General features: G+C 39.2%; 1 protein-coding gene and 1 pseudogene across 1 annotated transcript; both read right to left on the bottom strand.

Annotated features, from left to right (window-relative positions):
* Positions 1-4,979: 4,979 nt before the first annotated feature.
* On the bottom strand, positions 4,980-10,098 carry LOC137809409 (inositol oxygenase 2-like; annotated as a pseudogene).
* A 302-nt stretch (positions 10,099-10,400) lies between these two features.
* LOC137809725 (inositol oxygenase 4) lies at positions 10,401-12,423 on the bottom strand. Its single transcript, XM_068610815.2, has 11 exons — positions 12,393-12,423; positions 12,206-12,299; positions 12,020-12,101; positions 11,688-11,892; positions 11,518-11,577; positions 11,317-11,369; positions 11,104-11,226; positions 10,902-10,971; positions 10,714-10,792; positions 10,527-10,608; positions 10,401-10,427 (listed from the first exon to the last, which is right to left on the bottom strand). Exons 1-11 carry the CDS (start codon positions 12,421-12,423, stop codon positions 10,401-10,403), a joined length of 906 nt encoding a protein of 301 aa, XP_068466916.1.
* Positions 12,424-13,084: the final 661 nt, after the last annotated feature.

Raw genomic sequence — 13,084 nt, 5'->3', positions numbered from 1 at the left:
CGAGGCCGAAACTGACAACTGGATGACCCCAATCATCCAGTACCTCGAGGATGGCACATGTAAGCCAGAAGAAGCAAAAACAATGAAGCAACAGTGTGCTCGATACACTATGATAAACGAAGATTTATACCGAAGAGGCTACTCGACCCTCCATTTGAAGTGCATCACCAGCGAACAGGCCGAGTACGTTATGACTGAGATTCACCAAGGAGTTTGGAAAAACCACTCGGGGGCATGGAAGATGGCCTCTAAAGTTCTGAGAGCAGGTTATTACTGGCCGACCGTCCAGGGAGACTGTGCCTACATAAAAAAATGCACCAAATGTCAGGAGTCTGGCCTCCTCCATCATACTAAACCGGAAGTGCTGCATAGTCTCATCTCCCCATGGTCGTTCGTCATCTGGGGGATGGACATCATCGGCCCCTTCGCGCTAGGAAAAGGACAGACCAAGTTCCTCCTAGTTGGAGTCGACTATTTTACAAAATGGATCGAGGCTGAGACATTCGCGTCCATTTCGGCCAAAAACGTTCAAAACTTCGTCTGGCGAAGCATTATGTGTCGATTTGGCGTTCCGAACACGATAATAACCAACAACGGTCGACAATTTATTGACCGAGGACTACAATCCTTCTATGACGACCTCAGCATCAAGTCAATCATGGCCTTGGTCGAGCACCCACAAACCAACAGGTAAGCTGAGGCCGCAAACAAGGTCATATTGAAGGAGCTAAAGAAGCGCCTCAGCAAAGCGAAGGGTCGATGGACATAAGAACTTGTAGAAGTGCTATGGGCGTACAGATGCACCCCCCCAGACAACCACACAAGAAACACCATATAGCCTAACATACGGAACTGAGGCGATGATCCCGGTCGAAGTGGGCGAGCCCACCATACGAAGGCAAATGTTCAACCTCACCCTAAACGAGGAAAGCCTAGCAGTCAACCTCGACTTGGTAAGTGAGCTTCGAGACAAGAGCAAGATTCGAGAGACCGCATGCAAGCTTAGGGCGTCAAGGCGTTACGACACGAAAGTTCAACTGGGGACTTTTTAGAAGGGAGACCTCGTCTGGAGGATGCGCAGCAATGCAAGAAGAAATGAAGGGAAGTTCTCGTCCAACTGGGAGGGACCATTCCGAGTCCGAGAAGTCGTATAGGGGGGAGATTATCACTTAGAATGACTTTTAGGAAAAATTGTACCAAGGACGTGGAATGCCATGCACCTTAAGTTTTATTACAACTGAAAGAAATAAAATCACGCACTCTTTCCTCACCCTATCAGGGAGGTTTTAATGAGGCATTTTTCTCAAAGTACTAACACTGCTTTCCTTCAAAGCCTCAGTTCGATCTGGATGAAGTGTAACCGGCATACCCTGCCAACATCGCCCAACTAGGTTTGGTCTGGACGTAGCCCTAACCGACATACCCTGCCAACTCCTCTCACTCGGTTCGGTCTGGATGAAGCCTTAACTGGTATACCTTGCCGACACAGCTCAACTAGGTTTGGTCTAGATGTAGCCCTAACTGGCATACCTTGCCAACACCTCTCACTTGGTTCGATCTTGATGAAGCCCTAATCGGTATACCCTGTCGACACCGCTCAACTAGGTTTGGTCTGGACGTAGCCCTAACCGGCATATTCTGCCAACACCTCTCACTTGGCTCGGTCTGGATAAGCCTTAATCGGCATACCCTACCGATATCGCTCAATTCGGTTTGGTCTGGGCGTAGCCTTAATCGGCATACCCTGCCAAGACCAACCATCACAAGCAAGTTAACCTTTTAACTTAACGCAAATAAACTTAAAACCAAATTATTAGTTATCAAGAGGTTGATCGACCATTCAACTTGTTCGATTAAAGACTCACATTGAATGTCAATCGCCCATTCAACTTGTTTGATTAAAGACTCACATTGAAGGTCAATCGCCCATTCAACTTGTTTGATTAAAGACTCACATTGAAGGTCAATCGCCCATTCAACTTGTTTGATTAAAGACTCACATTGAAGGCCGATCGCCCATTCAAATAGAGACCGACATTTTAACTTGTGAAAATTTAGCTATAATCCATTTAAACCGAGTACACAATGAAAAAGAAACGACTGATATATTAATAATAGCAAAAAGGGGGAGGCCACACCCCGGCCTCGGAGGAGAGAGATTAAAAAGCAAAACGACCACAACACCGACCAAAGGCGAAACTAATCTTCATTCTCTATGTCTTCCTTGCCCTCGATCGGCCCAGATTGCTGCCTCGCCGAAACTTTCATCTCGACAATGGGCATGATCCGACCCTGGTACACTTCGTTGTCAAGATCGAAGGTACCAGAGGCCGGCGGCCCCCCATAAAGTACATGGGCCTAACAAACAGCTCGGAGGAAGCTCTGCTTCAGCAACTCCTCGGTCTGGTCGAAGTTGTGATCCAACTCTGCCTCAGCCTCGTCCCTAGCAGCTTGTAAGGTAGCCAGCTCGATCATCGAGGATAAAAGCTTCTCGTCCCTCTCCTCGAACATCTTCTTCAGCTGGGTGTTTTCAGCCACCACCCTAGCCATCTTGGCCTCCACCTCCACCAAGCGGCGCCCAGCCTCAACAGCCTTCTACTGAGCTTTCTCCTTCTCGGCCATCTCCGAGTCCAACCTCTTCAAGAGGTCAGAGTTAACAGCTAGAGACTGCTTCAGATGATCAGATGCCTCGGCCAACTCATGATCCAACCGGGATATGTCCTTGTCATGGCGGTCTCGTTCTGGACACCCCAGCTGGATCATAACCATCGAGCGGCACAACATTTCCAATCCACCCCTCAACAAGTTCAATGAGGGGACTGTAAGAATTTATGGCTTAAACAAGAGGGGGGTGAATTGTTTAGTGAAATATTTTCACAAAGACTTGATTTGGAATGAATATTTATCAAACAATCTAGATAAACAATTGAGGAAAGCAATCAAACAAAAACTGTTATCAGAATTTTAACCGGTTAAAACTTCATTTTAATCGGTTGTTTATACCAGTAACAAAAATGAATTAACACAAACAGTTATATAGAGTTTGAGAGAATGAGAGATTTACGCAATAGGTTTATACTGGTTCACTCACACATAGCTACATCTAGTTCTCAGACAATCCTTTGAGTTCCACTAGTAATCACAATCAGATTACAACACACACCACAAAGAGGTGACTTTGAATCCCACAAAGCCTACTCACCCTCTTTGCAACACTTCACACCTCAAGACAAAACAACCCTCTATCTTTACAGGATTTCAAACACACACAACATTTAAAACAAGTATTATTACAAGTAACTAAACAAGGATAGAAAACACATGGATTTGCACAATACAGGAAACTTGTATGATCAGAACTTGTTACCACAACAAAGCTTGAACAACAATCTTGCACTTTTGAGAAACTCCTTTAAAAAACAAATCTCTTTCTTTGATCTCAAATATGTATCAATACTTGTTGTATTTGAATGTGTATTTTGCTTTGAAAGAGAGACTATATTTATAGCTCTGAAATGTAGTTGTTTAAGACAATTTTAATTACTGAATCAGTTAAAACCAATTTTCAAAAATTTGTTATGAAAACACACATTTAATCGGTTGAAACCATGATTTAACCGGTTCAATGAGTTAAGAAGTTGCATAACTAATTCAAAAAGGAGTTTTAAAAACCTCAAGTCAGCTAAGTGACAAACAACCGATTATCTCGATGATTCAACCGGTTGTTTTCCCTTTACTTGGAAAAACACTTTGTTTCTTTTAAAATTGATTGATCAAGCTTTGTGTAGGAATTAGAACTGATCTTAACAAAGATTATAAACAACCTAATCTAAACCCAAACCAAAAAGCAGCACAACTTCAGGCTTCACGTGGATTTGAAACATCAAAGCTCCAAAGTTCAACAGGGAAGACTCGGATAACCTCTCGGGCACCCCCTGAGTAAATTGCATGTCACCCCCAGAAGGGTCAGGAGTGACATCGATAGCTCCATGGATCACCCTGCCACGGGAGGGGTGACCGCCTTAACAACACGCTTGGGTGAGGGCGAGTCCACCTCAACAATCTCCCGACGAGGAGGGGGTGTCAACATGGAGCCAGGGGAATGGGTATTGGTAGCAATGTTACCACCCTCCCTTGACCTCTTCTTGGACTTGCTGGAAGGGCCGCCCAAGCCCTTGTCAGCACGGGCACCTGAGCCCTTCGTCGTATCCAGTGCGTTGATGTCACCATGCCTTTTCCTCTCGGCCGCTCGTTTTCTATAGGCATCCAACACGTCACCACCAGCAGGCGATTCTTGGACAATGATTTTTTCAAAAAAGAACAAGTGTTAGAAGATGAAGTACAACACCGACCGATAGCAGAAAAAGTAAAGTTTCGTACCCTTAACGGCTACCCATCACAGATATTATTTAGTTGACTTCATTCATTTTATTTTAATTTCAAATATCAATAATTATTAGAAAATAAATAATTTAATTAGAAATTTGCAATTAGATTTCACCAGTAATTTTCTATTAATAGAATATTCAGCAATCAAGGAAAAATTAAAAACGAAATTTTAAGAAAAAATGTGAACCATAACTTAAATCGTGGATATTGAAGAGAATGTATCGTTTATGTTAATATATGAGTTTTGGTTTAATCCACCTATATTTTCTTCTATTTTTTTTAATAATATTTTTTTCATGTGGTACTAGATGATTGTAATTACTTGAAGTATCAACGTGGTTGAGATGTCAAGTTTCATAATGATATGAGAGTTTTGGTAAAAAAAAAAACTTACACCATGGATATGAATAATTCTATTATTATTCAAAGATTGCAAATTCCAAGTGAATGATAAATGCATTTCAACATATTTAATTGCAATCTAATATGCTTGTGTATAAAAGATACTAAAAAAATCAAGTAATTCGGTAAATCGCTTGCTCAAAATAATTAAAATTATTCTTCTCTTCATTCCCTGGATCTAAATTGAATCACCACTTAAGCTTCGAAGGAAAATACTGCAAGTAACAATAGTAACGAAAATAAGAACAAACATTGAAAAAATAATAATAACCATGAAATAAAATTAGTCAAAGTTGGAATCTAACTCTCACCTTTTCAATGAGTGATATATAGTATCACTACAAGAAAAACATGAAATAGAAACCAATTTTAGAGACAAAAAAAAAATTAGTTGCTACAGTAACTAAATTAGAGACCATTTTAGAAACTAAAAAAAATCGATTTCTAAATTAGTTTCTATTATTGTTAAATGGTTTCTAAATTGGTATCTAATTAGCAACCAAGGTTTTAACTACCAATTATTTAGTTTCTAAATTTGGTAGCAAAAATCTTGGTTGCTAATTACATACCAATTTAGAAATCATTTAACAATAATATAAACTAATTTAGAAACCAAAAATTTTTTAGTCTCTAAAATGATCTCTAATTTAGTCACTATAGCAACTAATTATTTTTTGTCACTAAAAATTAGTTTCTATTTTATGATTTTCTTGTAGTGTATGGCTTATCTTTCTCTACATCAACTAGAACATTGCTCTTGCTATAAATATCGTACTTGTTGTAAAATTATATCAGAGACTATATATGTGAGAAGTTGTGAAAGATGTGCACAAATAACCAAATTCACAGAACTTACAACATAAACATACTTAAATACTTTGAGCTATTTCAAAGTCTCAAAGTCTTCTTCATTCATCAAGTGAGTGTATGCACCTTTCTTGTGTAAAGCTGCAGAATTATGTCACACATGTTATATATGTTGCACAAAGACACCAAACAAAGTTTATAGATAAAAAATACACTGAGGAAAAGGCTTCCGATAGAAAGAGTGATATCTGATAATGAACAATCCTGCAGATGGAAAAGTGGTGCCATTTTCCTTAGCAACCTTCAAAGTACCAATGTTTGAGTGATCCTGCCTGTTGACCAAAACGTTGGAGCCTTGCCTCGTCAAACCTGGATCGACTTCTGCGCCGTGTTAGCCTCCGTCCTTCACCGCGATCCACCTCAAGAACCTATAAAAGACAGAACGACGCCACTGCAGCCGATCACGCTCCGACGCCTAAGTCAGCGACTGAACCACCAATTACTAAGAGAAAACTCAAGAACTCTAAGGAACCGTGCAAAGTTCTCTCTCAGCGTACTCAAAACTTGCAAGCGTAAAGAAGTAATCTAAACGTGCGTACCTCAGAAGTTCGTTGGAATCTCTTATATACCTGCGCATTTTCTCTCTCCAGACAGTTACACTTCTGGACACGTGGCTCGCATCCAGCTGTACACGTGTCACCATCTGGAGCATCCTTGACTTGGGCGCCACTTCTTACTCTTCAGGTTTTTGGCTAAGTTACCTATGCATGACACAGCTCAGTGCATAGTTGCCTTGGAGCGTGATCTCTTCTGGGTGGCGAGTTCGGGTGCTTTCGTACACACCTTCCCTATGGTCTCGCCGGCCGCCTTCATGATCTACTTTACTTGCTTCACCGTGTATGTTCAGGTAAGCGGTCTCCCGAGCTCATCTTCTGGCCAGCTGGGAAATGACGATCTGCCTTCATCTTCGGCGATGTCCTTGTTTCGGCGATCTCTAATCACTTGGTCGCCTGGGTTCATATTTGGTGACTTCATCTTCAACCCGGTGACCGCCGGTTTAGGTATGCTGGAGATCGGAGCACGTCAACTTAATAACCGGCGACTACACGAGCCCCCCAACTTCCTTCCCTTCTGCCAGCCAGGTGTCCCGTCCAACACGCCTATATAATAGCTCGATGCCACGTCATCACTTCCGACTACCAGGGCGGTACACAAGCCCCCCAGTCTTAAGCGAAGACTTGTCCAGCGAAAAGACTAAAGGAGTCACGTCACTACCGATCTACGTGGCGCTGGCGCAGAATTCCAAACGTTCGCACCTTCTACTTTCCTGACGCTCCACCAAACACTTTCCCAATCGCTCGACACGTGGCCTCATCAACGGTCATCTTTAGCTGTCGTTTACGCTTCCACAAATTATTTGAAAAACCCTTAAACCCGTTTCATTTCTACTGTTCCATCATCTCTTTGCCTTCTCAAACGCTTTGAGTTTCTTCTGCAAAACCCACGACGCTTTTCAACTCTCTGAATCCCCAACTTCCTTCAGCATTCGCCTGATCATCGAAAGGTACTCCCTTTACTTCTTCTGTTGATATTTGCTGCATTTTAACCGATTCGCATCATCCATTAACTGCTTGGTGCATACGCTGTGGGTTGTTTTCTTCTTCTTCTTCCTTTTCGCACTTAGGGCTTCGTCTTCCATTTCTCCCATCATAACGAACTTTCGTTCGTTCGTCTTTTTCATCCTTCGTTCACAATCAAGTCGACCTTTGCAACCTTCGCTCACCTTTCTTTTCTTTTTTCCTTTGCAGTTCCTGCGATGGCTCGAACAAAGACTACCGCGAATCCTCCTCCCTCTTCACAAAACCCTCCATCTCAAGCTCATAACCCACCACGAGCACCTGGTGCTTCCCCCTCCCAGGCTGAGAGGCCTGCAACCTCTCGCCCCAACCTTGCTCAGGCAACTCCACCCATCGCCGGAGGTGCCTCCATCCCTTCCCCAGACTATAAGAAGTTATACCCATGGGCCACTTCAACTTTAATGAAGGAGACTTCTTCAGTAAACTCCGCTGTGGCAGTGCTTCGATTGAAGAAAGGGGACGAGCCCAACCTTTCGTTCCACAAGGAGCACGATGAAAAACTGACGGTGCTGCCTTACCCCCCCCGACGTGCCAGTCTGCGCAGATGACAAAGGGAACAACGGCGAGTTGTTCTGCTTTGTGTACACCACCTTATTCAAGAAGGTGAAACTTAGGTTCCCCCTTACCCGTTTCGAGCGGGAATTACTAACCGAGCTCGACATCGCCGCCGCCCAGCTCCATCCCAACAGCTGGGCATTCGTGCGGGCGTTTCAAATCATATGCGCACATCTGGGACTACCGACCTCGGTAGACGTGTTCCTCTTCCTGTTCGAGGCCAAGAACCCTGGAGATCGCCTTTTTGGGTGAGCCTGAACGGGATTGCTGGGAGGTCAATCCTCTCTATCTTCCAGCAATCTTACAAGGATTGGAAAGGTAAATTCGTCCAAGTGTGCCAGAATGATCGGGACACTTCGCTGCTCGACGGCTTTCCCTTGTACTGGGTAAACAAGGGAAATAAAGACTCCAAGGGAAGCTTTAGAAAGCCAAGAAGCCCCGATAACATGGGCGCTTTGGACAAGGACCTGTGCCTCTTTTGGAAGAGCGTGGCAGCCGCGAACATTACCTTTCTTACTTCTGCAATCATCTCCTTCGAGTTCTTCGAGGGCCAACTCGAGGCTAATTACATACCAATTTAGAAATCATTTAACAATAATATAAACTAATTTAGAAACCAAAAATTTTTTAGTCTCTAAAATGATCTCTAATTTAGTCACTATAGCAACTAATTATTTTTTGTCACTAAAAATTAGTTTCTATTTTATGATTTTCTTGTAGTGTATGGCTTATCTTTCTCTACATCAACTAGAACATTGCTCTTGCTATAAATATCGTACTTGTTGTAAAATTATATTAGAGACTATATATGTGAGACTAAGTTGTGAAAGATGTGCACAAATAACCAAATTCACAGAACTTACAACATAAACATACTTAAATACTTTGAGCTATTTCAAAGTCTCAAAGTCTTCTTCATTCATCAAGTGAGTGTATGCACCTTTCTTGTGTAAAGCTGCAGAATTATGTCACACATGTTATATATGTTGAACAAAGACACCAAACAAAGTTTATAGATAAAAAATACACTGAGGAAAAGGCTTCCGATAGAAAGAGTGATATCTGATAATGAACAATCCTGCAGATGGAAAAGTGGTGCCATTTTCCTTAGCAACCTTCAAAGTACCAATGTTTGAGCATTATTAGATCTTAAATGAAGTACTATATATATTAAAAATATGTATATGTGTGTAAAATTTGAAACATAAGAGTGATAAACTTATACACAGACTCACCATATACATGTAATCATCATGTCCCCATGACATGGCAACGTTGTCTAGTCCACATCCTCCAGTGTAGATCCCATTTCTAGTGTTATAAGTAGAGCATTTGTAATTAGGGTTGTCCTTAAAATACTGCATAAGGAATGAAATTGGGATAGTTAATAATTGATTAAGAAAAAAAAAACACTTTATCCGCTATTGGACGATTCATAATATGTAGTCTCATGCATGATGCGATATTCTCAATGAAGTGGTGTGTTGAAGATCTCGCATCGACTAAATAAGCATTTCATAGTACATAAATCTTACTTTATAAATCAGTTTTATAAGATTGAGTTATACTTAAACTCCGTTTTAAAATCTTTGTTGGGAAAAATTGATTACCTTATGATGAATATTTGACTTGTCAAAGGCATAACCTACAGGAAATGTATCTCCTGCAAATATCCCATTAACCATTCAATTCAATTAAAAGGTTGAATTCAAACTTCAAAACAAAAGCTAATTATTATGCAAATAATGATAATAATGATTGAATCAGAGCAGAAGGGTTCTCACCAAAAACAACCCATTGAGGAAGCTCACCAAAAGCAAGAAGGACAGGAATCTTTCCAAGATCTGAAAAGTTAACAATATCATGTGAGTCCCTATTGATTGAAAGAAAGAATAAGATCTAAATATTCAAATCATAGGGTCAAATAATGATAAGAATAATCATCCCTTCTAAATTATATATTAAACTTTTAGTAAACAATCTTGCATAAAAAAACAAAAAGAGAAAAACTTTTAACATGTTTATTATTGTTCTTAATTCGTAGAAATAAAATAATATATCGGAAATGAAAGTATCATCATCGTTTATAAGTGTAAGCCAAAGAGTCTACGATGGAGTAAATTTTGTATATAGATAAAAAAATTATTATAACTTTATAGGTGGAAATCATTTAGTAACATATGTAAATGATTATTTATCAAAGTTATACCAACACGGTGTATCTTAACTAAATATTGCTATAATTTATTATTACAATTTCTTTCATAACTTCCGCTACCATTAGTAATTACATCAATTACCTTCTCATATAACATGAATTTTTTTCTTAATTCTTTCATTGTGAAACAAATATTATAATGTCAATCTATATTTTTACAAGATTTCAATTTAAACAAATCTAAGCTTTCAACATCTATAGAACAATTTTTTAATCTCTATTCTTTAAGAAAGTTTATCCTTCATATCTTGAAATTTATGACAACAGTAATATCAACTGCTCCTTAATTTTCGATAATCCTTTGAAGATGCTTGGGGTGATGAAATTTTATTATTATTCGAAGAAGCATTTCAACATCATTTAGTAAATCGCTGGTCTCACAAGGTTCACCATCACCATTTAAGCTTGACAGGGAAATACTGCAATGCAAGTGGCCAAATTCAAAGAAAATAAAAACCCCACATATAAATATACATCAACAAGAACCGTGACAGAATAAAATAAAATAAAAGATTCACCTTCTCGATCAGTGACATATAGTATGGCTTAACTTTCTCCACGTCGACCAGAACTTTGCTCTTGCTATAGAGATCATATTTGCTGCATGAATGTACAAAATTATATATATTATTTAAAGGTTCATTATGAAGTGAGAAGAATTTATGGCAGTAAAATAAACAAATTGTCAAAATTATAAATACATACTTGAATACTTCGAGCCATTTCAAATTCTCAACGTCTTCTTCATTCATCAAATGAGTATATGCACCTTCCTTGTGTAGAGCTGCAAATTTAATTATAAGTTGTTGTCATTTACGTGGTAATGGAGAATGGTGGAACAGATACATTGAAGATAAAAAAACATATATATGGTCGGTGTCGAAACTGCTTACGATAGAAAGAGTGAAATCTGATTATGAACAATCCTGCAGATGGCAAAGTGCTGCCATTTTTCTTAGCAACCTGCACATTCCAATGCACCACCATGTATGGATTCATGCATTATCATATATTTTTACACACACACACACACATATATATATATATATATATATAAATTCGTGTGGTGAAGTTTATATGCATTTATAGGCTCACCAAATACATGTATTCATCGTGTCCCCATGACATCATTACGTTCTGCAGTCCACATCCTTCGGTGTAGATTCCATTCTTAGTTTGATATGCAGGGCATTGGTAATCTGGGTTGTTCTTGAAATACTGCATATTCATCAGGATGCAATCAGGGTTTGCGTTGATAATCAATTCAAGAATAAAATGTTTCTTAATTGATCACACGAAATTGATTACCTTATGATGAATATTTGACTCATCAAAGGCACAGCCTAAAGGGAATGTATCTCCTGCAACAAACATGCCCTTAACTTGTTCGATCAAATGCCGAATTCAAATTTCAAAACAAATTGGAATAAAGAAACAAAACAAGAAACAGAGATCATCTAAGTGTATACACATATAATAAGGATTAAATTAGATAAGAAGGGTTCTTGCCAACAACAGCCCATTGAGGAAGTGCACCAAAGCGAGGAAGAAGAAGGATCTTTCCAAGATCTGAAACAAAACCAACAACATCATATACATATACCGATCTCTCTTTCTATCACGTTGCAAATTTAAAATTGATCAAGCTTTTAATTTGCATGTATATATAGAGTATTTACCATGGATAAGAGCGGTCAAATGCAACCAATCTTGATCAGGATAATCCTTTCTGATTGCCTCAGCAGATTGCAACAAATGCTGAATTTGAGCTTCGTCCAAATCAGGATCGCTGTCATCCACCACCTCATTCAGCAGTTCACAACATTCCCATATGCCCATTTCAGCTTTGTCCAGTGTCACATATATCTCCCTCATTCTCTTGGCCTAGATCCATATCAATCATTATCAGTTATTCGCAATTTCCATTTTAATCAGCACTGTCATTCATAGTTTGCAAATGTAAATCCATACAAGTATTAGTGAAAACAATTCAACATATTGCTTTGCTTACAAAGTCATATGTCTGGTTTATGTGTTGCAACCTATAAAATTCCTCCACGCCTTTTTGTCTTTCGCTTTCAATGTCATAATCTCTGTCATATACCAGTTTCATTAAAAATGGAACTTTAAAATCATATATAAAGAATACTTGAAATTAAAAACACAAGTAGTTAACTGAACATATGAAATTAAAAACCTAAAGGAGTGGCCATATGCATTGATATCTGGAGCCATAAATTCATCTTTTGCCTCATTATTATTCTTTGGCACATTATTGCCTTGTTGAAGTTGTGAACGTATGCATGCAATATAACCATGAGAAATTAGTTTGTGCAACGTAAAGGACGAAAACAAAAGCTAGCAAAAATAATATTGATGCTTACCAAGTGCAGGTTGGTCATTGAGGATGGCCATTTTGTTCTTCAGTGAGAAGTGAAAGGATAGGGGAAGAGAAGAAAAGAGAGAAGATGATGTGATTCCACTAGCCACATAGAACAAGATTCTTGACATTCTTAGGAATCACCTTGAGCTGGAAAATATAGAGGCACTTTTCTTAGAGTTGGATCATTGTTCTAAGACAAGAACTCACCAAAAACTAGTACCAAATCCCAAACTCATTTGGATGAACCAAATATTGTCAAATTGAATCAACAAAGGGAATGAAAGCTGGAATGTCCGAACAGAATTAAACAACAATTCATATGAACCAAACAGAATTAAGAACAAAACAGAACATAGTGCTGGAAAATAGAAAAACCAAAACTGAAAAACTCAAGAACACAAAGCAACATGAACAATTGAAGAAGAAGAAAGGAAGGAGAAGAGAATGCTCATGAAGATGGAAGGAGGATGGATGATCTCGCCACTAGAAGTGTGGAATGCTCCTAGATGAGAGTGATGCCGCCACTTGAGGACTCCATTGATCCATCAAGATAAGACTAGAGAAGAAGGCTCCAAAAGCTCTCCAAAGGTCACTCAAAATTTGAGTAGAGTTTTCTTAGATTAATTCCAATCTGAATTTTACAAAGAGAGCACCTATATTTATAGCCTAAGGTGCTGAAAAGTAAGCTACACA

Source organism: Phaseolus vulgaris, chromosome 2, assembly GCF_051622355.1.
Source record: "Phaseolus vulgaris cultivar YP4 chromosome 2, ASM5162235v1, whole genome shotgun sequence".
Lineage (NCBI taxonomy): Eukaryota > Viridiplantae > Streptophyta > Magnoliopsida > Fabales > Fabaceae > Phaseolus > Phaseolus vulgaris.
Note: the sequence above shows the minus strand (reverse complement) of the source record. Positions and strands in the feature narration are given on the sequence as shown.